The 26,416-nt window shown below is 45.9% G+C and overlaps 1 protein-coding gene across 1 annotated transcript in view; it reads left to right on the plus strand.

Moving 5' to 3' along the window:
• Positions 1-12,376: 12,376 nt before the first annotated feature.
• The window catches only part of LOC149441306 (uncharacterized), a 219,832-nt gene continuing 205,792 nt past the window's right edge, over positions 12,377-26,416 (plus strand). Inside the window, exon 1 of the mRNA XM_089657496.1 lies at positions 12,377-12,677. Within this exon, the coding sequence (XP_089513622.1) occupies positions 12,623-12,677 (55 nt within the window). The 5' untranslated portion in view covers positions 12,377-12,622. The remainder of the gene's footprint in view (positions 12,678-26,416) is intronic.

Raw genomic sequence — 26,416 nt, forward strand, 5'->3', positions numbered from 1 at the left:
GTTCACACCAGTGCAGTCAGTTCCAGTGCAGAAAAAAAAAAGTAGAACATGCTGCATTTTTTCTGCACAGAAATGGAACATAGCAAACTGCACTGGAAAGGAGTATGGTGTGAACTGTAAGCAAAACCGTATTCTGAATACATCCGGAGTGCGTTTTTGTGGTGTAAACTGGCCGTAAAACACATGTAGTGGGAAGTGGCCCTTGAGGCTGGTTCACACTATAGAAATGCAATCCAAACACATTCTGGATGCGTTTTCACTTGCGTCTTTTTGAGGCACTCTGGTGCGGTTTTTATGCATTGCTGACGTGTTTCAGTGCATTTTTGATGCATTCCAATTCATTTTTCCTGCACTTTTTCTCAATTTAAACAGGAACATGTGCGTTGCAGTGCTTTTTTGGTGCATTCCGGTGTGTTTTTGGTGCATTTTGGTGCGTTCCAGTACAGTTCTGTGCACAAAAAATGCAACCTGCTCTATTTTTTTTTTCTGCAACCGGAACGCACTGGAACTGCAAACACTGATGTGAACTATGACATTGACAACCTTATAACCTACTTTCTGTGTGTTTTTGATGCAGAAAAAAAGCAACTGAAACGCATGGAGTGTGAACTGGCCCTTAGAGCTAGTTCACACCAGATGCAGTCCAGTGCATTTTTTTTTCTGCACCAAAAATCCATGCACCATGTTTTTCATGTATTCCAATGACCCTGGTTCACACCAAAAAAAGTAGAACATGCTGCATTTTTTCTGCACAGAACTGTACTGGAACATAGCAAAACATATCAAAACTGTGAGAACTGTAAGTAAAAATGCATCTGGTACGCATCCGGAGTGTTTTTGTGGCGTGAACTGACCCTCAGGGCCATGGTGTAAAGCACGCCGCCACTGGACTCTAGAACAGTGGAGACATGTTCTCTGGAGTGACCAATCACACTTCTCTGTCTGGCAATCCGATGGACGTGTTTGAGTTTGGTGGTTACCAGGAGAACGATACTTGCATACTTGACTGCATTGTGCCAAGTGTAAAGTTTGGTGGAGGGGGATTATGGTGTGGGGTTGTTTTTCAGAGGTTGGGCTTGGCCCCCTAGTTCCAGTGAAGGGAGCTCTTAAGGCGACATTTCGGACAGACAATTTCATGCTCCCAACTTTGTGGGAAGAGTTTGGGGATGGCTCCTTCCTGTTCCAACATGACTGCACACCAGTGCACAAAGCAAGGTCCATAAAGACATGGAGGAGCCAGTTTGGGGTGGAGGAACTTGACTGACCTGCACAGAGTCCTGACCTCAACCCCATAGAACACCTTTGGGATGAATTAGAGCGAAGACTGTGAGCCAGGCCTCCTCCCCCGACATCGGTGCCTGACCTGACAAATGTGCTTCTGGAAGAATGGTCCAACCTTCCCATAGACACCCTCCTAAACCTTGTGGACGGCCTTCCCAGAAGAGGTGAAGCTGTTATACCTGCAAAGGGCGGGGCCAACTCAATATTGAACCCTACGGACTAAGACTGGGGGGTCATTAAAGTTCATGTGCGTGGAAAGGGTGGGGCCAACTCAATATTGAACCCTACGGACTAAGACTGGGAGGCCATTAAAGGTCGTGTGTGTGGAAAGGGCGGGGCCAACTCAATATTGAACCCTACAGACTAAGACTGGGAGGCCATTAAAGGTCGTGTGTGTGGAAAGGGCGGGGCCAACTCAATATTTAACCCTACGGACGAAGACTGGGGGGCCATTAAAGGTCATGTGCGTGGAAAGGGTGGGGCCAACTCAATATTGAACCCTACGGACTAAGACTGGGAGGCCATTAAAGATCATGTGTGTGGAAAGGGCGGGGCCAACTCAATATTGAACCCTACGGACTAAGACTGGGGGCCATTAAAGGTCGTGTGTGTGGAAAGGCAGGCGGTCCTATAGTTTTAGCAATATAGTGAATACGCATGTATGAATGTAAACACTTGCGTCAGGGGTGCCTACGCATGAAAACTTTGAGGCTTCAATCACACCGAATTTGACTTTGAAATTGTGCAACTTCACTGGAACTCGCACGATTTCAAAGTCGGATGTCAGTGTGCCGGTGCGTCAGTATGACTTCAGGTGCCATTTCTGTATGACGTCATGCGACTTTTACAGGCGCACCAGATTTAATGTTTGGCATGTTGGGAATCCATTTACTCGGTGTAACCTCATCTTTTACATTTTACCAAAACATTGGGTAATTTTTTACATTTGATTACCCTAAAATTAACTTTAGTGTATTTTTTACTGAAATGTTGCGTTTCCTAGACCTTTGCGGTAATATTGTGTGGCATAAAAAATTGCAGCTACCGCTATTTTCTGCTCTAGGGTATCTCCTTTCAGAAAATATATGTTTTGGGGATTTTATGCAATCTATGGTCAAAAGGTAAGATCCTATATTAATTCCCACATTATATTTCAGTTATCTCTAGACTACTCCTAATGGTCTGAAGGATCTTGAAGTTAGTAAACTTGTGAAGATCTCACACATTTTTTGAATTCTTTGACATGCAGTCAATATGCCCTGTGAGTAGCTCATGTGTCACACATTTCACAGAGCCAGCCTTCTCAACCACAGAGGTACTGAGAGGAGGAGTTTCAGGAGGCGGATCTAGTACAGGAATCACTGCTTGCATGGAACCATTGGACACGTAGTCCTTAAAAATAAGCTGCAAAGCATACAGGGAATCCAGATGGTTGTGGAAAGAGATGGGCAGCAGACAGGCAGAGCTCACAACATGAAAAGGGATTATTTAGGTAATCTTTTATCAGATTGTCATATATACCTGTTGATAATATATAATAATATAACTGTTAATATATTGTTTGTAATGTTTTTTTCTTTACTGATGGTAAAAAATGTGTAACGTCCTCTAAGTAGACTAGATAGGCTTTATTGTTTCCTTTAGATAGAGGCCGGGTAGCAGCCTGGGATGAGTCAGCCTGGGAGTGAGGCAAGAGTTCACCTCAGGACAGGCTGGGAGGATCTATAAGTAAGAACCTCTGGAGCCATCCCACCTTTCCAGAAATATGAGAATTTGCTGGAAGAGGGACGGAGGAGGGGAGGAGGCCCAATCCTTGGCCAATCCCCAGACAGGAGGCCGGGCATGGTGACCGAGGACAACCCTTAAATTGGGAAGCGCATGAGCAGCAAATTGGGTGGAAGATGGATTGAGAGAATGCTGGAGTGTGGGGCCTGGGAGGGGACCCCAGTGAGGGGAGCCTACCTACAGGCTGGTTGCTGGACGGGAGGAAATTCACTGCCCAAAGTCATCCTGAGCAGCAGGAAAGGAACCATCCCCATGAAAGGTCTGAAAGCAGCCACCAACCCATCACACTGACAGGACTGGACAGTCTGAGTACTTCTACATCCACTGGGATGGATAAGTCAGGTGCAAGACCCAACTAGCTTCTCAACCGGGACTACTTCATTGCTCGATCTTGGAATCCCTTTGCCCAGAGATACCCTCAGTATAGCCGGGTGGAGGGGAAGGATTCATCTGGGGTCTGAGGAGGTACATCAATGGGACTTCAGTGCTCTTTAAAAGACAATGCTATGTTTGCGGATCTACATTTGTGTACAGTGTACAGGTTGCTAAGAAGTTTGTCCTCAGGTTTGCAGTTCCTTGGGCATCCATAGATTTCCTTAACTTGGTTGTAAACCTTTACCCTCGGTTCACACCTAAGCGTTTTCTGCAGCGTTTTGCATTTTTCAGAACTGCACTACAGTCCATTTAACATGATTTCCTATGGGACACGTTCACATCTCCGCGTCTTCACCCAGTGCGTTTTTTAGAAAGGGTCAGGGACTTTTTTGAACACAAAAAGTTGTGTTTTTGGTTCTATGGACCTCAATGGAAATGCTGCAGAAAACCATGTAGTGCGCTTTTGCTGCATATTTTATGCATTTTTGCTGTGTTTTAATACGTTTTGGGTTTTAAATCTGCCCAGCAACAAGAAAAATGAAAAAAAAAAAACCCTGCAAAACGCATAAAAAATGCAGGTGCAAAAACGCAACACAAAACGCAATGCAGAAATGCCTCAAACACAACCTGCATAGGTGTGAACCTAGCCTCGCATATACGCAGTGAAGTGACTGGACTCAGGTGATACACCGAGATAAAATAAATCTTCCTGCATACGTTGCACCTGTTCATCTGCAGAATTTCTCCTGTACATTCTTCTAAAATTTAGAGATTAAAAGGATTTTTCAGACTCACAAAGCAGGAGGTGGGGAGCTGCGGTTACACATTGTACAAGAGCTCTGAGAGCTGATTGGAGGGAAGATACACCCCCCCCCCTTCACACAGCACACAGGACCACAGCTGAGGCTGTCAATCACAGGCTGTGTGCTGGAGGTCCCTCCCCTGTCACCATTTGTCTCTTGGTGTCAGTAAAACTTGTCAGACGTGCCTCATGCTGATAACAGAGGAACAAAGCAGCAGACAGGAATGACACTTAGTGTGCTGAAAACTACTTAGTGCTAGAGATCTATGAGCCTTGTTCAGATTTAATGTATTGGAAGAAAAAAGAGAGGCGCCTTCTAAGTGCAGTATGAACGCAATTTAATAAGCCACTATATACATAAAAACTCACAATAGTGAAGACGTAAAAAAGCCCATCAAGAAGGGGTGGTCTCCAGGTTCATCGCGGTCATCCACATCCTGCAGAAATCCATCCGACTGCCATAGGGGCCACTGCGGAGGGTAGAAAGATCCCAGAACGCCGCCACCAGGAGCCAACGTCGGCAGCGGAGCCTTTTTTCTTGTTTGACGTTGGATCTACTGCGGGGGACATTCTTTTATTTTTCTTCTTTTAATAAAGGACTTGCCTCCTGTCTTTTTTCACACTATAGTTTTTTTTTGTGAATGAGTAGCGGTACCATGTAGATCCTACTCATTCACCTGGGGGGGGGCCAGGATATGGGGGTCTCCTTGTTAAAGGGGGCTTCCAGATTCCGATAAGCCCCCTGCCCGCAGACCCCACAACCACCAGCCAGGGTTGTGGGGTAGAGGCCCTTGTCCCCATCAACATGGGTACAAGGTGCTTTGGGATGGGGGGAGCCCCCTCCACCCCAAAGCACCGCCCTTCATTTTGAGGGAATGTCGCCTGTTATGTTTCGGGAAAGGGGGCGCTTGCTCGTCACCCCCCCCCCCTTTCCTGACCTGCTGGGCTGCATGCTCGGATGAGGGTTTGGTATGGATTTTGGGGGGGACCCCCACGCCATTTTTTTTTTATTTTGGCATGTCCATACCAGACCCGAAGGGCTTGGTATGGATGGAGGGGGACCCCATGCCATTATTTAAATTATTTTTTTAATTGCCGGCAATTCTTTCTTTTACATTCAGCTGTCTGTGGGGAACCCCTCTGACGGCTGAAACATTAATGAATGATTTTCACTACTAAAATGTCTCATGATTTGATCAAATAACTCATGCGATATTTTAGTAGCGTTTTTATGGTGAATTCAAATTTTTTTGCAAAAAAAAAATGCTATGCGGTATCCTACTGTATGCTCGGATGTGGTAAGATACCGCTTAGTAAATTGTGCCCAGTGGGCCTCTCACCGGGCCCCCTACTGACCCCGGCAATGCCCAAATGGTCAGTCCGCCCCTTGCCAGGTGACATCAGTGGTTGGTAAGGATGCGGCGGGTGCCAGCACCCGCCGCTTCCTCAGTAACTATTTACAGCTGGAAGCTGCCATGTTCACCCAAATATGTTTGGACACACTGAGCCCATCCCTACTGAGACTGAACAGGAAGTAAGAGCAAATCTCCAAATTGAGGGTAAATCCCCTTTTAGGCAAATCTTGTTTAGAGGACAACTGAAAAATGTTGGATTTCCCATAAATTTCTGACAATGGTCACCAAGACAAATAATGAACAAATTCCCTACTTATCATTTGGGCTTTAGATACAGTTTAAAGCAGACGTTTAATCTGCGCCTCCTCTTCCACCCTCCTCACTATGCTAAAGAAATCAATAAATAAACTCTTTCTGTTCTTATCACATTCCCTATTTTAGATCCAGTGATATCATCACCGGGTCTCTGTGATTCCTTATGCAATGCAGGCAGATCATGGCTGGTGAGAGGGGTTGGAGAGGAAAGAGCTAATCAGGGGTGTCAAACTGGCAGCCCTCCAGCTGTTGAGAAACTACAAGTCCCATCAAACCTCTACCTTTGGGAGTTGTGCTTGTACTGTCAATCTTGCAATGCCCCATGGGACGTGTAGTTTGGCAACAGCTGGAGGGGCGCCAGTTTGACACCCGTGAGCTAGATGAAACTGGGCATACTCCATCCCGGAAATGAGGCGGAGCTCCATCTGACCTGCTGCAGCTTCTAATGCACAATGGGAGAAGCTCACAGTGTGCAGTGATATCAGACGAAGCCATCTGTGCAAGACGGAAGGGAAGGCTGGAGGTCAGATTTATGTTCATCCCAACAACCAATCAGTGCAGGATAAAAAAAATCAAAGCAGGGATGTGGTTGGTTGTCATTGCAATCCCTCATATGTCTCATTCCAGATCTGCTTTGGCAACAGAGCTGACATACACCCTCCTCACCCACATTGCTGGGAGCAGTGCAAGGCGTAAATCAATCAGCTTCTATTTAATTGAAAACAAGACTTACATATGTATCCCTTTGATTTTGTTCTATCAAATAAAACATACAATCTCTGCCAAATCAAACACATCGTGTTTTCACATTCACAGCTAAACTCCAGGCAGACATCTAAACACACGGGAAGGTGGTTTGCTTGCCAAAGGAGTTGTATTTATGTCCATCCAGTCCTGAGATCTACACAGCTCCGCTACACAGCACAGCTCTGTGTGACAGCGCAGGAGACCTGATTGTCCTCTGCTGCAGTTCAGTAACGCTTACAGGTCTTGCAACCTCCCCCTCCAGCGTGTGATTGGGCAATGAAAGGAGTAGCAGCACACCCATGAGATCATCTGTCTGTCACTCTGCTCTCACTTCCTATCAGCTACCACTTGAGCACAGCAGCACAACCGATTGGTAACTTGTGCTGCTTCGTCCACTCCCAGTCTGAGCCCTGTGGTACAGGACTTACCCTAGGTTCTGCAGCCTTGTATTAAATATAGAGATTTATAGATTGGAGAGGGAGATTCGTGTCTTACTGCAATCACAAAAGTCTTCAGATTGTCTCCCACTCCAGGCCAGTCTGATGTGTTCATCTATGGTCTCTATAAGGCGAGGTTCACACCTATACAGGTTGCGTTTGAGCCGTGTCTGCATCGCATTTTGCGTTGCATTTCGCGTTTTTGCCACGTTTGTGATGCTTTTTGCTTTTTTTTTTTTCCTTGTTGCTGAGCAGATTTAAAACGCAGCAAAAACACACTACATGTATATAATAAAATTGTATGCAAACGCAAGATCAAGGAAGCAGCTGACATAAAAGGTAAAACCTCTTAACCTCCAATCAATCCAATATATACAGTTGTGTTCAAAATAATCGCAGTGTGTTGAAAAAAGTGAATAAAGCTGAAAATCCTTCTAATAGCTTTTATTTCCATCCACACAAATGCATTGGGAACACGACACATTCTATTCCAAATCACAACATGAAGAAAAATACATCAAATTTGTGTTGTTCCTCTAAAAAAATTGAAGAAAAGTGAATATTAGACGGTTCAAAAAAATCGCAGTGTTTGTATTCTTCTTTACAAACTCAAACATTCACTATATAAACTGAGAAATGTTTGAAGATTTTGCTTTCCTTTGAATGACTTCATGAATATTTGGTTGTAGTCGCACTGTTTCTGAGAACTGTTGTACATCTGTGTTGCATGGAGTCACCCAACTTCTGGCCCCTGTGATCAGGTATTCCAGCCCAGGATGATTGGACCACATTCCACAGTTCTTCTCTATTTCCTGGTTTTGCCTCAGAAACGGCATTTTTGATGTCACCCCACAAGTTTTCTATTGGATTAAGATCCGGGGATTGGGCTGGCCACTCCATAACGTCCATCTTGTTGGTCTGGAACCAAGATGTTGCACATTTACTGGTGTGTTTGGGGTCGTTGTCTTGTTGGAACACCCATTTCAAGGGCATTTCCTCTTCAGCATAAGGCAGCATGACCTCTTCAAGTATTCTGATGTATTCAAACTGATCCATGATCCCTGGTATGCGATAAATAGGCCCAACACCGTAGTATGAGAAACATCCCCATATCATGATGCTTGCACCACCATGCTTCACAGTCTTCACAGTGTACTGTGGCTTGAATTCAGTGTTTGGGGGTCATCTGACAAACTGTCTCCGCCCACTAGACCCAAAAAGAACAATCTTACTTTCATCAGTCCACAAAATGTTGCGCCATTTCACTTTAGGCCAGTCAATGTGCTCTTTGGCAGATTGTAACCTCTTCAGCACGTCTTTTTTCCAACAGTGGGACTTTGCGGGGGCTTCTTGCAGATAGCTTGGCTTCACATCGGCGTCTTCTAATTGTAACAGTCCTCACAGGGAACGTCACACCTTCTTTCATCTTCCTGGAGCTGATTGTTGGCTGAGTCCGCGCCATTTTGGCTATTCTTCTATCCATTCCAATGGTAGTTTTTCGCTTTCTTCCACGTCTTTCAGGTTTTGGTTGCCATTTTAAAGCATTTGCGATCATTTTAGCTGAGCAGCCGATCATTTTCTGCACTTCTTTATATGTTTTCCCCTCTCCAATCAACTTTTTAATCAAGGTACGCTGTTCTTCTGAACAATGTCTGGAACGACCCATTTTCCTCAGAATTTCAGAGAGAAATGCACTGTAACCGGTATGTCCAACATTTGCTGCCTTCCTTCCTTAAATAAGGGCAATAATTGCCACCTGTTTTTCAAAGAATGAATGACCTCACTAATAGAACTCCACACGGCTATTATTTTGAACACGCCCCTTTCAATGAGTGATTCAATGACACAGAATCAGCAGCATGCATGTCATGACTGTTGGGTTTGTTGGATTTCTATGACTCTACTACACCTGCTAGGAAATTATTTGCCATGTAGAAATATCATTTCCACCAAAAACAGTGATTGATCCGGTTAGTGATGTCTGACGGCTAGTATTGTGAACACAACTGTATATAAATGCAGAGCTAAAAAGTAACAATAAATGAATGATAAGAGACAATACTAATAAAAATGATAATAATACTAATGCAGTTAAATGAAGTGAGCGCTATGAAGCGCTGAAAGGTGTTAAATAGCGAGTCATCAAATGATGTATCCAACTAATACAGTCAACTGATATAAAAGTGACTAAAGTGCGTTTTCTGATAACAAAGCAAACAAGTCCAGCTGTAACGGTCATCCGTGCTCCATGCTGGTGATCTCTATGACGTGGACCAGTAATATGAATGCACTCACCAGAAGCGCAAAAGGTCTGCGCATATATATAAAATATCCAAAATGTGGTCATCTAGGTCTAGGCAAGGATGGCAGAATCATCTTGCACACCATAGACATACTGCGTTTCTGCAAAACTGGCGTTCTAGCGTTTTCCGCAGCGTTTTGCAGAAACGCACTGCAGTCCATTTAACATGATTTCCTATGGGACACTTTCACATCTCAACGTTTTTTCAGAAAGGGTCAGGAACGTTTTTAAAACGCAAAAAGTTGCGTTCTTGGTTCTATAGACTTTAATAAAAATGCTGCAGAAAAAATGTAGTGCGTTTTTGCCATTTTTTTTTATGCGTTTTGCATTTTAAATCTGCCTAGCAACAAGAAAAATAAAAAGAATAGAAAAAAAAGCATCAAAAATGCAGGTGCAAAAATGCAACGCAATACAGAAACGATTCAAATGCAAAATGCGTAGGTGTGAACCTCGCCTAATAGATGCCATGCTGCAGATTTAGGTAAGTTGCATGTGTTGCAGAGCAATTCATTTTCAATAACATCCTGACACTCTAAGTCCCCGGTCACACAGGATGGGAATTGGCATGCGATTTGAATGCCATACGACTTGCAAATCGCATGCCAATCGCACCCTATTGCCCACAATTACAGCGGTCATACCGGTGCGGTTCTGGCTTGGTCGCACCGATGTCTAAAGTAGTACATGCACTATTCTTGGTGCGATTTGCATAGACATCTGTGTTAGATGTCTTGCAAAGCGCACCTGAAATCGGCGAGTCCCCCGACTTTGAAATCCCACCCCAGTCGCACCAAGCCCGACTTTGAAATCGTGCAACTTACAGTGAAGTCGAACTATTTCAAAGTCGGGGAACCCGCTGAGACAATGCAAGACAAATCAGCTGTGGTGTATATGTATTGTAGTCAGCGGTGGACTGACAACTCCATGGGGCCCCCGGGCAATAGGGGATCATGGGGCCCCTGTGTCCTTGCCCAAACTCAAAAAAGCCTATGAAAAAGGTACCAGGGGCATCTCATGGGGCCCCCTACTGACCCCGGGCCCTCAATAGGGGATCATGGGGCCCCTGTGACCTTGCCCAAACTCAAAAAAGCCTATGAAAATGGTACCTGGGGCATCTCATGGGGCCCCCTACTGACCCCGGGCCCTTGATAGGGGATCATGGGGCCCCTGTGTCCTTGCCCAAACTCAAAAAAGCCTATGAAAAAGGTACCAGGGGCATCTCATGGGGCCCCCTACTGACCCCGGGCCCTCAATAGGGGATCATGGGGCCCCTGTGACCTTGCCCAAACTCAAAAAAGCCTATGAAAAAGGTACCAGGGGCATCTCATGGGGCCCCCTACTGACCCCGGGCCCTCAATAGGGGATCATGGGGCCCCTGTGACCTTGCCCAAACTCAAAAAAGCCTATGAAAATGGTACCTGGGGCATCTCATGGGGCCCCCTACTGACCCCGGGCCCTCAATAGGGGATCATGGGGCCCCTGTGTCCTTGCCCAAACTCAAAAAAGCCTATGAAAAAGGTACCAGGGGCATCTCATGGGGCCCCCTACTGACCCCGGGCCCTCAATAGGGGATCATGGGGCCCCTGTGTCCTTGCCCAAACTCAAAAAAGCCTATGAAAAAGGTACCAGGGGCATCTCATGGGTTATCTCCTAGATAGTAAGCTCGAAAGAGCAGGGCCCTCGAACCCCTCGTGTATTGTTTTGTTACTGTATTGTCTCATGTACTGTCCCCCACTATAATGTACAGCGCTGAGCAAACCATCTGGCGCTATATAAATACTGTATAATAATAATAATAATAATAATTGTTATTATTTTTAATATATTCCTTTATCATTTTAATATACTTTATTTTTCTTTCCTTTTATTGTTCCATTTTGTTCAAAGACCTGAGATTATTTTTTTATTGTTATTAATTTTTTAATGTTATTATTATTATTATTTACTCAGTGAAAAGAAAAATTATTATTATGAATTATTTTTATTATCTATTTTATTTATGTTATTGTTCCTTTTTTTGTTCAAAGACCTAAGGTGACTAGGAGAAGGAAACTTTTTGTTAAGCAGGAAAACGCACTAATATGTTTGCGTCACACATTTTCAGCCACTCCCACTGAAACCTATGGGGGCCAAAAAACTCACTCTCATGACTCAAAAGATGGACCCTGGGGCAGACTGACCATTTGGAAACTCGGGCACTGGCCGAGGGCACAGGGTCAGTATGGGGGCCCCATGAGACGCCCCTGGTACCTTTTTCATAGGCTTTTTTGAGTTTGGGCAAGGACACAGGGGCCCCATGATCCCCTATTGCCCGGGGGCCCCATGAGTTGTCCGTCCGCCCCTGGGTGGACCCATACATTTTTGGCAAATCAAGCAGCAGCGCATCATCGTGGTATGAATGGACCCCATACAAAATACATGAAATCTTCTTTCTGAGCTGCGTTCCTGGAAACGCACGACACCTCGCTCATATGTGGATGGGGGCAAATCACAAAAGTAGAGCCATTTGTAGCAAAGGCCACCAACCTAGCGTAGTAGCCCCAGCTCAGCCTGTAGCCGCGTCAAATCACCAGCAGTTAAATGGCTAGCTACAAATCGCTGGCGTTAGCGGTTTCTGCTGCTACGAAATTGCCATCTGACATGGAGCTTACTATTGCTTTCTTGCCCAAAGGACAATTTTTTGTACCACATGGAATGGAGAGGGTTAAGAAGAAAGCCCTGGATTTGGCAAAAAAAAATCCCCACCACCAGCACTCTGCTCTAACCATCCTAACTTCCAGATGTGCACATCAAAAAAGTCATAGAAAAAGGGGATTGAGAGAGAGAGAGAGAGAGAGAGAGAGAGAGAGAGAAACCGGGATTCCTAAAAGGTATTTGAGGGGAGGGGAGGCTGGATGTAACTGATCCCACTCCGAAGTAGGAGGGATCAGTCTGCCCCTGCCTCCCTCCAGATTCTAACTCTGCACTGGATTTTTAAATCTAAAGCAGTCAGGACTCGAGTGCAGTCTCCCAGTGCTGAGGAGCAAAAAAAAAAGGAACTTTTACTGTACACTTTTGCTATCTCGGAGGGAGGGGGCTCATTCTCTTTACAATCCCTCTACCACCTTGCTGCCACCTCGCTCACCCCTGCGCACGGCCCATGTGGGAGTTCTGCCTAGTTTGGCCCCTACTCTAAACCTTGACCGAAGAGGGGCTTTCGCGACCGCCACAAAAGAAAGTGAAGATGACGCACTTGTCCGTCAACGATCACTTGGAAGGGATCCTCTCTGATTTTGAAGGTAAGACGAGCGTCTTGGTGTTCTAAGACATGAAATGGTTTCGACTGGGTAAATTTGATGTGCAGTTTGATAAGTGGTATTCTCTGCACGAAATGCCCTGGGTGTCAGTTTTCAGAAACCGCTAGAGACATCCATCAATACTAATTTTGGTCATCTAGATTTGGCCACATCAGTTTGACGGCTTTTCTGGAGCCATAAATCCCTGTTGCGGCTTGTAGTTCGTACATGCAAATTTAGTGGCTGTGGGTAGTTTTGTATAGAGCAGATGTTGGTTAGGTTTTGGGTTGAGACACCAGAATCTGTAGATAGTGGGAAACTTTTTTCATTGTCATATAACTTTGGAGGCTGGTAGTTCCACACCAGGCTTGGATCTCTGGGCAATTTGATATAAATCAGACATTGATTGGGTTTAGTATTTTTTTAGAGGAGATACCAGATCTCCTCCACATGGTGGAAATTTACTTTTTAATGGCTGTATGACTTTGGAGGCTTGTCGTTCCATACCAGGCTTGGATCTTGGGGCAGTTTGGTGTAGATCAGATCGGTGGTTGGATTTGGGGTTTCTAGAAGAGACATTGGAACCTTTATTTAGTAGGGAACAACTATTTGTAATGGTTGTATAGCTTTGGAAATTTGTAGGTCCATACCAGGCTTGGATCTTGGGGCAGTTTGGTGTAGATCAGATCGGTGGTTGGATTTGGGGTTTCTAGAAGAGACATTGGGACCTTTATTTGGTGGGGAACAACTATTTTTAATGGTTGTATAGCTTTGGAGGCTTGTAGTTCCACTCCAGTTTTGACGGTACAGGCAGTTAAGTATAGTTTGGATGGTGATAGGGCTTGGGGTTGTTGCAGGGGGAATCCCCGAAAATGTACATGATGGAAATTATCTTTTAAGGGTTGGATGACTTTAAGGGCTTGTAGTTCCACACCAGGTTTGGAACTTTGGACAATTTGGTGTTGATTGAACAGTGACTGGGGCTTAGGGTTATTCTTAAGAGAAGACTCCGAAACCTGTACATGGTGGGAAGCGACAATTTGTAAGGGTTGGATGACTGGTGGCTTGCAGTCCCACAACAAGTTTGGAGCTATGGGCATAGAACTGTTACAGAGTGAACACCAGAACCTGTACATTGGGGAAACAACTATTTTATTAATGGTTGTATAGCTTTGGAGGCTTGTAGTTCCCCACCAGTTTTGACACTATGGTCAGTTTGGTATAGTTTGGATGGTGATAGGGTTTTGGGCGGTTGAGAGGGGAACCCCCGAAACTGCACATAATGGAAACAACTATTTTTTAAGGGTTGGATGACTTTAAGAGCTTGTAGTTCCACACAAGGTTTGGAGCTATGGACAATTTGATGTAGATCTGACAGTGATGGTGCTTAGTACATGGTGGGAAGCGACTATTTTTTAAGTGTTGGATGACTTTGGTGGTTTGTAGTTCTACATTTTCAAAGCTATGGTTTTATTGGTATAGTTCAGATGGTGACTGAGTTTAGGGTTGTTTCAGAGGGAACACTCAAACTCATAGTGGGATATGATTAATTTTTAATGGTTGTATAGCTTTGGAAGCTTGTAGTTCCACAACAGGTTTAGAGCTATGGACAATTTGATGTTGATCGGACAGTGACTGGGGCTTAGGGTTTTTCTTAAGTGGAGACTCTGAAACCTGTACGTGGTGGGAAGCGACTATTTTATAGGAGTTGGATGACTTTGGTGGCTTCTAGTTCTACACCATTTCTGAAGCTATGGGCATATTGGTAGAGTTCAGATAGTGACTGAGTTTAGGGTTGTTTCAGAGGGAACACTCAAACCTGTACATGGTGGGAAGTGACTATTTTATAAGAGTTGGATGACTTTGGTGGCTTCTAGTTCCACACCAAGTTTGTAACTATGGGCATTTTGGTATAGAACAGATGGTGACTGGACTTAGGGCTGTTACAGAGGGAACACTCAAACCTGTATGTTGTGGTAAATGACTATTTTTTAATGGTTGTATAGCTTTGGAAGCTTGTAGTTCTACAACAGGTTTAGAGCTATGGACAATTTGATCAAGGGCGGACTGACAACTCATGGGGCCCCCGGGCAATAGGGGATCATGGGGTCCCTGTGTCCTTGCCCAAACTCAAATAAGCCTATGAAAAAGGTACCAGGGGCATCTCATGGGGCCCTCTACTGACCCCAGGCCCTCGGGTAGTGCCCGAGTTTCCTATGGTCAGTCCGCCCCTGAATTTGATGTTGATCGGACAGTGACTGGGGATTAGGGTTTTTCTTAAGTGGAGACTCTGAAACCTGTACATGGTGGGAAGCGACTATTTTATAGGAGTTGGATGACTTTGGTGGCTTCTAGTTCTACACCATTTCTGAAGCTATGGGCATATTGGTATAGTTCAGATGGTGACTGAGTTTAGGGTTGTTTCAGAGGGAACACTCAAACCTGTACATGGTGGGAAGTGACTATTTTATAGGAGTTGGATGACTTTGGTGGCTTCTAGTTCCACACCAAGTTTGTAGCTATGGGCATTTTGGTATAGAACAGATGGTGACTGGACTTAGGGCTGTTACAGAGGGAACACTCAAACCTGTACATAGTGGGAAATTACAATTTTTTAATGGTTGTATAGCTTTGGAGGCTTGTAGTTCTACAACAGGTTTAGAGCTATGGACAATTTGATGTTGATCGGACAGTGACTGGGGCTTAGGGTTTTTCTTAAGTGGAGACTCTGAAACCTGTACATGGTGGGAAGCGACAATTTTATAAGAGTTGGATGACTTTGGTGGCTTCTAGTTCTACACCATTTTTGAAGCTCTGGGCATATTGGTATAGTTCAGATGGTGATTGGATTTAGGGCTGTTACAGAAGGAACACTCAAACCTGTACATGGTGGGAAGCGACTATTTTTTAAGGGTTGGATGACTTTGGTGGCTTCTAGTTCCACACCAAGTTTGTAGCTATGGGGATTTTGGTGCAGACCAGATGGTGATTGGGCTTAGGGCTGTTACAGAGGGAACACTCGAACCTGTATAGCAGGAAATGACTATTTTTTAATGGTTGTATGACTTTGGGGGCTTATGGGCAGTTTTATATAGACCAAACATAGGGTAAGGCATAGGGTTGTTTTGGGCACACCAGATCCTGTACATAATGGGAAATAATTACATATGATAATTTTTTAGCTGTTGTATCATTTTTTAAGGCAATATACACAAATACTCAAGACCAAAAGTTAGTCAGTGTCTCATGCTGAAACGTGATATCCTCCATTTTCATCCTTCAATATCCTTAAATTTGATCATCTTAGCATATGGCAATATGTCATCAGACCTCTCCTCGTACTAGTCTCACAGTAATTTCATAAACCTTTCCAGCTGTTCTAATCAACCATTCATGCAATTACCGTGTTTTGGTTTCCATGCCGAGCACACGCACCCAGGCAAACAGTTGTCCGGGATGGTCCATACCAAACCCACCATTGATGCCACTATATGGACGAATGTTTAATAAATTGCGCCAGCAGATGGCAGGATTTGGGGTTAGAGGTCGAGACGGGCAGCTAATGACATGATGAATAGGAAATGAGACTTGAGGTCATCGGCAACAGTGCGCCCATTGAGGAGCTGCACGTTCCGCCGCGCCAGTGGAACCAGCTGTGACCTGTAGTTCGTTAGGAATGCAAGTGAGCCGCATAGGGGCGAGCTGGCCAGAAATGGACACACGGCTCTTGTGCGCGGTGTCTGCCTTTAGGTGTCAGTTTTCTCCCACAGGCCACAAACACACTGGTGAAATAGTTCTGCTTGGTATCTCTGGTGGCAGAGGCAGTAGAGTGTAAGCTCCTCTACAGAGGACCTGATGGGAACAGCTCTAAGTACTGTGGATGGTCAGAGGGTACAGACTGGCCCAGCTCGCCATATTAACACCTAGAAATCCTTTTAAAAAAGCCTTTTAAATGTAAATATTTCTTTCTTCGACCCGGGAGAGTTCACGTCGAAATATAAGAGGCGATACGGCTTCCCCCATGGAGCTCCACATTAACAGATCCCTATTAATAGTGGTCCTTTGCTAGGCAGCTTGCCAGGGAGGATTGAAAATGGCATCAAATGGCAAAGATCAGATCTTCCAAGGGGCCAAAAATAGATTTTATTTTATTTTTATAATAATTTTTTTGTCTTTGAATTTTAAAATTAAAAATAAATAAATCAATAAAATATATTTGTATATAGTCATCCTCCCCTTTCTGTATCCCTGTTTACTGATTGACAGGGACCTTGTCAGGTTTAAAAAAAAAAAAAGACCTCATCTGGTTTTCTTTATCATTTTCCCATTTACATTTGTACCTCGGGTTAATGCACATGTGAGAACGGTGCTACGTCACATTTTAATGGGCATTACAATAAAGTGTCACTAAACCCACAACAGTACAATCAGTCTGTAGATGCAGGAAAGCATGCTTGTTATACTCACTGTGCAACCTAAGGGGTTACTCCTCTGCATTGTGTAAAAAAGCTGTCTGATCCTGTCTTATCTGATCCTCCCCTTCTACTGTCCCCAATCCATCTGCTGATAGAACAGAGCCTTGGGGGCAAGCTGCACATGCTCCATTTGGTGTGTATTGCTAGAGATGTTTTTTTTCCTCTTGGGAGAGGGCATGTGATCAGCACAGGGCCAAGACAGAGGGTCAAGGGTCATGCAGCCCCATAGGATAATCAGGGGAGAATGAAAACTTCTCCTACAAGCTCTAACCAGTGCTCTGCTGAACACTGATAGAAGTCACAAGACTGCTAAATACTGCTGATGAGAAAAGGTATTTAGCAGATTATATTTACTAAAGTAATTGCATTTCCATGTTGTGTGCACTGTGGGAGACAAGATATAGTGAATGCAGGGTCCGGGGAGACCGGATATAGTGAATGCAGGGTCCTGGGAGAGCGGATATAGTGAATGCGGAGTCCTGGGAGACCAGATATAGTGAATGTGGGGTCCGGGGAGAGCGGATATAGTGAATGCAGGGTCTGGGGAGAGCGGATATAGTGAATGCAGGGTCCAGGGGAGACCGGATATAGTGAATGCAGGGTCCAGGGGAGACCGGATATAGTGAATGCAGGGTCCGGGGAGAGCAGATATAGTGAATGCAGGGTCTGGGGAGACCAGATATAGTGAATGCAGGGTCCGGGGAGACCAGATATAGTGAATGCAGGGTCCGGGGAGAGCAGATATAGTGAATGCAGGGTCCAGGGAGACCAGATATAGTGAATGCAGGGTCTAGGGAGAGCGGATATAGTGAATGCAGGGTCCAGGGAGAGCGGATATAGTGAATGCGGAGTCCTGGGAGAGGGGATATAGTGAATGCAGGGTCCGGGGAGACCAGATATAGTGAATGCAGGGTCCGGGGAGACCAGATATAGTGAATGCAGGGTCTGGGGAGACCAGATATAGTGAATGCAGGGTCCGGGGAGAGCAGATATAGTGAATGCAGGGTCCGGGGAGAGCAGATATAGTGAATGCAGGGTCCGGGGAGAGCAGATATAGTGAATGCAGGGTCCTTTTCTCATCAGCAGTATATAGCAGTCTTGTGACATCTATCAGTGTCTAGCAAAGCACAGGTTACAGCTTGTAGGATAAGTTTTCATTTTGCTCTAGGAGGATGCAAAACCTCTGACCTCTATCTGGACAGTGCTGATTGGCCCTGTGCTGATAAAACTCTCTAGCAATACATACTAAATTGAGCATGTGCAGAGTGACTCCTAGAGCGATGTACTATCAACAGATGGATTGGGGACAGTAGAAGAAGGGGAGGATCAGAGAAGACAGGATTAAGCAGCGTTTTTACACAATGCAGAGGATGAACCCCTTAGGTCCCACAGTGAGTATAACAGGCATGCTTTACTGCATCTACAGACTGATTGTACTGTTGTGGGTTTAGTGACACTTTAATTTCAGAACGCTACTTATGCACAAGGAACATGCAATGGAAGTCCCTGCCCCTTCTGCATGTGCTGCGGCTCCACGAAATCGCACACATTAACAGATGCATGGGGTGCCATTCAGAATTATTGGCACCATCGTTCGGCTGTTTTTCGCTGCATTTCTGTTCGTCGCTTTTTTGTGCATTTCGGCAAGCATGCAATTTGCAGAATGTAGCTTAGGAGGATACTATTGTGTGCAGATCACATGATTTAGCTGCTGTCAGTCTCTCTATTTCTAGCTGCGTTCCCATAGAATTCTGTGAAAACAGGAACACCGTGGGGGGGGGGGGGGGGAAGGGGCACCAGTGTCACCTTTACTGCCTCCGCCTTCATACCCGCTGTCAGCCGACTTGCTGATGATTCTTTCACATGTAAAGGCACGTTGGAGTGTCACAGAATCGTAGGTAATCGTGTAGCAACTGATTCTCACTTTTACAAACCTGCTGATGTTGCCGAGCAATTAGCAGTGGAAAAATCACCTTTCATGCAGTTAATGATGTTTGAATTCTGCGAAAATCTCGGGAAACAGAATAGTGTTGAGCGCAAGTTAAGATTTGGGACATTTTTTGATCAAAAAGGAGAGTTTAATTAGTAATTTAGTGGGTGCATCTTACGACTTTTTATTGTTCGCTGCTCTGTATGTTGGTTGTTGTATTAAATATAGAGATTTATGGATTGGAGAGGGAGATTCGTGTCTTACTGCAATCACAAAAGTCTTCAGATCGTCTCCCACTCCAGGCCAGTCTGATGTGTTCATCTATGGTCTCTATAAGGCGAGGTTCACACCTATACAGGTTGCGTTTGAGCCGTGTCTGCATTGCATTTTGCACTGCGTTTTGCAGTTTTGATGCGTTTTTGATGCATTTTGCTTTTCTTTTTTTTTCCTTGTTGCTGAGCAGATTTAAAACGCAGGAAAAACGCAGCAAAAATGCACTAAATGCTTTTCTGCACCGTTTACATTGAAGTCTATAGGCCTACTTTTTGCACTCAAAAACGTCCCTGACCCTTTCCAGAAAACGCACCGGGTGAAAACGCGGAGATGTGAACCTGTCCCATAGGAAATCATTTTAAATGGACTGTACTGCATTTCTGTAAAACGTTGCGGAAAACGCTTCGGTGTGAACCTGGGGTGATAAAGATGGGTCTCTGCTGCTCTCTCTCAAGCGCAAGGTGACTGGTCTTTTCTCCACCCCCTCCTATAGTTCTATGCAGACAGCCTGTAGTGGGTGGAGCCCGCTGTGTCCCTCCCACTGCTCTGCTCTCTGCAAAAGTTATGTACAGCACAGTGATGAGGTCACGACTAACTTTACAAGGTAATATCTGGGTTTGCAAAGGAATTTATTTATTTTTATTATTTAGCGCTTTATTATTATTATTATATCGAGTTTATATAGCGCCAAAGGGTTTGCTCAGCGCTGTACAATAGAGGGGGGGGGGAACAATACACGAAACAGTACAGTAACAACAAACAGCACACAAGGGGTTAGAGGGCCCTACTCTTTCGAGCTTACAATCTAGGAGATACATATATATTGTACATTCACATCAGTCCCTAACCTTCAAGGGGTGTACAATCTAAGGTCCCTAACCAGGGGTGTATTGACAACTCATGGGGCCCCCGGGCAATAGGAAATTATGGGGCCCCTGTGTCCTTGCCAACACTCAAACCACACCCAAAAAAGCCTGTGAAAAGTATCAAGGGCATCTTATGGGGCCCCCTACAGACCCTGGGCCCTTGGGCAGTGCTCGAGTGCTCGAATGGTCAGTCCGCCCGTCCCTAACTCACATTCATACATACACATACTAGGGACAATATAGACAGGAGCCAATTAACCTACCAGCATGTCTTTGGAGTGTGGGAGGAAACCGGAGTACCCGGAGGAAACCCACACAGGTACAGGGAGAACATGCAAACTCCAGGCAGGTGGTGCCGTGGTTGGGATTTGAACCGGCGACCCCTAGTACTGCCAGGCGGAAGTGCTAACCACTTAGAGGAATTTAGTGCATTTATATCCTTTGTGGCTATTGAGGAATGTATTTAAATGAAAGTGTTTGTGCCTGGAGTCAGAGGCGTCCCTAGGGTTGGTGTCACCCGGTGCGATAACACTCGGTGACACCCCCTCCGACGATCCCAGCAGAATGGATCAGATCTGCAGATTGAGCATAATGGATCGGAGTCCAATCCATTATCCTCCCCAATCCACAGATCCAATCCATCCTGCGGGGATCATCAGCATGCAACCTATACAGGGTGACACCGGACCGCTGCACGAAAAGGTAAGTTGTAAAGCAAGCCGACGATCCCCGCAGGATGGATCGGATCTGCGGATTGAGCATACTGGATCAGAGTCTGATCCATTATCCTTCCCAATCCACAGATCCCATCCATCCTGCGGGGAACGTCGGCATGCAACCTATATGGGGTGACACCGGACCCGCTTCCACGAAAAGGTAAGTTGTAAAGCAAGCCGACGATCCCCGCAGGATGGATCAGATCTGCGGATTGGGGAGCATAATGGATCGTAGTACAGTCCATTATGCTCAATCCGCAGATCTGATCCATCCAGGGATCGTTGGCTTGCTTTACAACTTACCTTTTCGTGGAGCGGGTCCGGTGTCACCCCGTGCGGTAGGTGTCACCTGGTGCGGCGCGCACCCCCCGCACTTGCCTCGGGACGCCACTGCCTGGAGTTTTGCTTTAAATCTATGCCACGCTGAAAGCGTTCCTGTATTCCCATCAGTGTTGATCAAATCTTACATAACACAACTCGTATACTTAGTGACTGTTTACGAAGAAACAAACATTTTGTATGATCAAAGCGAATAAAGCGCCGGCTGCCTTTGGTTTATTTTCCCTCTTGTTTCACCACAACATTTATTATCTGATAATCGGATAATCTTGATTTTTTTTAATGGCGGTGCGTAGGTGGCCGTTTCCTGGCCATGTGACCCCGTGTATGTTTTCTTATGAGAACGTCTTTTATTTCGTCTCTTTCATCCCGCTCAAATGAGATATTTTGTGGATAGATTACAGAGGGAGATTATTATCACATCTGGAACAAAGTTTGTGTAAGGCGGAACGCGGATGTTCCACGGAGTTGGATACATTGTTTTTTTTTTTTATGGGATATAGAATTCCATAAGGTACACAGAAGCTGATGAAGTAATTGTTCATTTCCTGGTTATTATCATGAGGACGTGTTCATTTCAGGGACGTCTAAAACAGTGGTTCTCAAACACCGGGCCTTGGACCATTGCTGGGCCGCTGCCGGCCCTTTCCCGCCAGCTGCAGAACCCTTAACCTTCAAGATTGCCTCCCAGGTCTCTTAGTGTCGACCAACCTCCAATAGTGGCCCACAGTGCCCCCAGGCCTCCCGAGAGCCTTCAGTCTCCACAGTGCCCCTTAACTTCCCACAGTGTGTCCCAGCTCCTATAGTGTCTTCCAAACTCTCATAGTGGCCCATAGTGCCCCCAGGCCCCATGAGAGCCCTCAGCTTCCATAGTTTACCCCACCATTCTACGATGCCTCCCAGTTCCTATAATGTCCTCTGCCTCCCATAGTGACCCACAGTGCCCCCAAGCCCTATGAGAGCCTTCAGTTTCCATGGTGCCCCACAACATCCCACAGTGCTTCCCAGCTCCTATAAAGTCCACCAACCTCTCATAGTGGCCCACAGTGCCCTCAGTCCCCATAGTGCCCCTAACATCCAACAGTGCCTTCCCAGCTCCTATAGTGTCCCACCTACCTCCCATAGTGGCCCACAGTGACCCCTGGCCCCATGACACCCGTCAGCTTCTATAGTGTCCCCCAGACTCCCACAGTGCCCCTCAACTTCCCACGGTGCCTCCCAGCTCCTATAGTGTTCTTCAACCTCTCATAGTGACCCACAGAGCCTACGGGCCCCATGAGAGCCCTCAGCTTCCATAGTATCCCCCAACATTCCAGGGTGCCTCCCAGCTCCTATAGGGTCCTCCAACCTTCTATAGTGACTCATAGTGCCCCCAGGCCCCATATGAGCCCTCAGTTTCCATAATGCTCCCCCACATCCCACAGCGCCTCCCAGCTCCTACAGTGTCCCCCATCCTCTCATAGTGGCCCACAGTGCTCCCAGGCCCCATGTGAGCCCTCAGCTTTCATATTGTCCCACAACATCCTGCTGTGCCTTCCAGCTCCTTTAGTGTCCCCTACCTTCCATAGTCTCTCACAGTGCTCCCAGGCCCCATGAGAGCCCTCAGTTTCCACAGTGCCCCCCAACATCCCAGAGTGCTTCCCAGCTCCTGTAGAGTCCACCAACCTCTCAAAGTGGCCCACAGTGCCTTTGGGCGGCAATAGAGCCCTCAGTTGTCATAGCGCACCCAGCATCTGACAGTGCCTCCCAGCCCCCATAGTGGCCTACAGTCCCCTCAGGCCCTATAACAGCCCTAAGTTTCATAGTGTCCCCAAACACTAGAGCCTCCCAGTTCCTATAGTGTCCCCCTACCTCCCATAGTGGCCCACAGTACCCAGGCCTCATGAGACCCCTCAGCTTCCATAGTGCCCCCAGCCTCCCACAGTGCCTCCCAGCTCTGCATAGTGCCCCCTAAACCCCCCATTGTAGCCCACTGTGTCCCCAGGCCCCATGAAAGTCCTCAGCCTCCACCGTGCCCCCCAGCCTGCTGCAGAGCCTCCAGCCCTCAATAGTGCCCTCAACATCCAACACAGGGACCTCCAAACTTCTACAATGTCCCTTCCAGCCGACTCCAAAACCTCATCCCCTAGAGAGCCACCAAATTTGCTGCAAGGTCCTCTAACCCCCTCCAGAACCTTCATCCCTCACAGTGCCCGACCAGCTTGCTGCAGAGCCTCCACCCCACCATAGTGACTCAGCCTCCAACAGAGTCCCACAACCTCCTCCCCCAGAAACCATCTCCTCTACAGGGCCACCAAGTCTGCTCAAAAGTCCCCTAACCCACTCCACAACCCCCATGCCTCCACAGTGACATCCAGCCCCATCCAGGGCCTTCTAGTACTTCAGTACATATTTTGCATTCCCATACTTTTATTGTGTGAGTATACCTTTTATTCTTTACTGCTGAGGCATGGAAGATTTTGAAATAATTTACTGGGCCCTGGTCTCAAAAGGGTTGAGAACCACTGGTCTTGAAAACAATAGACCAATCATCAAACTCATTTTTCTTATAGGAACACTGCAGATAAGCAGCTGAACACATGGTTAAAATTCAAATATTGGAATTTGCAATTCACCATGTGGTTCAGGTAACCCTGACAGACAGAACAGCCAGACTCCTACCCTTCACTATAGTTTTGTCATGAACACACCCTCAGCCTTCTTATTGGGCAACGAAGGAGCAGAAGAATGCTGAAAAAGCCATCATTTTCCTCCTTCTGTATAGGGGATTTAAGAATCTTATACCAAAAATGATTCCATTACCTTCACCTGTTAAGGGCCCATCTACACTATTCTGTTGTGGTAACATGTGCCTTACTGCAATGCATGTTACATGCATTGCAGTGCCATTAACCTCTTCCTGCCCACATTCTATATATGGCAGATGCAAAGAGGATGGACTTTAACGGCCACACACCGCACACTTGCCTTAATGGACCGCCAAGTTTTCTGGGCTCAAATATGATCACTGCATGCTCCCATGAAAAAGAGAGGAAGGCGCCTCTAAGTGCAGTATTGACAATTTATTTAGTAAACAATGGAAAATGTGCACTTACAAGATAAACGGTTAAAAAGACTCATCGTGTGGTAATTAGATCCAGGTGGGACATCCAGCAGCAACCTATGTCTATAGGATCAGGAAGTAGAGTCCAGGATGTGCCTGTGCATCAAAAATGAAGCTTGGAGAGCAGAGTCGGATGTAGGAGGTAAAGAGGTAATGCATTTCGGAGCATGCTCAATAGGCTCCTTCTTCAGACCTCTCAGCTGCTACATCTGACTCTGCTCTCCAAGCTTCATTTTTGATGCACAGGCACATCCTGGACTCTACTTCCTGATCCTATAGGCATAGTTTGCTGCTGGACGGCTGGATGTCCCACCTAGATCTAATTACCACACGATGAGTCTTTTTAACCGTTTATCTTGTAAGTGCAAATTTTCCATTATTTACGAAATAAATTGTCAATACTGCACTTAGAGGCGCCTTCCTCTCTTTTTCTTGTTACTGCATTAGAGCCTTGCTTCCACTCTAAGAAGAGCTGCCTCAGTGTTACTGCTCCCATCCATCCATCCCTGATATCCATCTGGCACCTTTATCTTACAGCTACAGAGGTTGGGCACCAACAAGCACGCCCTATATAATATACATTTCTCAGTCATCATAGCAGCTTCTGGACTCTAGTGATAATCAGGAGACAGCAGGACTGGCTCCCGTAAATGTAACCAATATGACAGCCAATTACAGTGGTCACATGATCGGGCAGTCCAACCCCCCACCCCAGGTGAAAAGTCCCTGTTAAATGGATGCCGTGGCTGGTTGGGAAGCGGTTCATTTTCGAATAGCACCCCAAAACACAAAGTAGACAACCTTTTTGATTGTCATGTGACTAGGGATACCTTTAGGAGAAATGAAGGATCTAGGGCAGCAATGGGCAAACTACGGCCCGGCGGACCTTTTAATCCGGCCCGCGGATGTGGCTGTCAGGATGTGTGTAGGCGGGGCAGCGTGACGAACGCGAGAGGAACGCGCGGAGCAAAGGTAAGTGAATTGACACAGGGGGGACTTGGCTTACTACTTGGGGGGGAATAGTACTGTGGGGGATGAAATACTATATGAGGGATGAATTACTATGGGGTATGAATTACTATATGGGGGATGAATTACTATATGGGGGATGAATTACTATATGGGGGATGAATTACTATGGGGGATGAATTACTATGCTTACTATGGGGGAATATTACTATACTTACTATGGATGACACATACACATCATTCATCTACTCTTGGTCCGGCCCCCGGGTCCAATATATGAACCCATTGCGGCCCTCAAGTCAAAAAGTTTGCCCACCCCTGATCTAGGGGGTTGTGTCCAGCTGGCCAGTGTTCCTTAATGCAATCCAAGGTCGTCAACTTGCGTTATGTCCTATGGCTTGGATTTGCCCCAATGCGCTGAATTAGTTTGTGCCGAAAAAAGTAGGACATGATAAATGAGCCTGAAAGTATGTCATAATTTGCAGCTGCACATTCTAGTCCCACTCTTCAAGCTTCATCTTTGTCCTCCATTGTGTTCCTCTGCAAACACTGATTGTGTACAGAAATCAGAGGATTTAGGTTGCATTGGATGTCTTCTTTTGTCTGGCCCATGGTTGTTTGTCTAAGTTTGACTCACACTTTCCCTTCCCCCTCCACACATTGGCTGTTGATAAGCACAGGCAGTGAGGTTTTCTGGTGGTAAAAGACAACAAGGACCAAACATTCCCCACTTCAAATGCCATTTGTAAATAAGGACATGAAAGGGGTCCAAAGTGTTGCCAGTGGCAAGGCTCTGAGTGGTGATACAATGGTTTCCTGGCCTGGTGTCCACACCTAGATAATGCAGTATGTGTGTTCTGGGGAATGTCAGGAAGTAGATGAAGGCAGAGGAACAGTTGTCAATTCTTCTGTTACTGGCATCTGGATGTATAGACACAACTGCTAAAGGAAGGCACATTGGCCATGCAAGATTGATGTAGCCATCAGATGTCATCATTGACAGTAGTCATCAGGACAAGAAGTGAAGGGAAGCTTCTTAGTGGATACCCAGGTAACAGAAAATTAGCGGGG

This window comes from Staurois parvus, unplaced genomic scaffold (assembly GCF_062004578.1).
Source record: "Staurois parvus isolate SC_StPar_1 unplaced genomic scaffold, SC_StPar_1.0 ptg001005l, whole genome shotgun sequence".
Lineage (NCBI taxonomy): Eukaryota > Metazoa > Chordata > Amphibia > Anura > Ranidae > Staurois > Staurois parvus.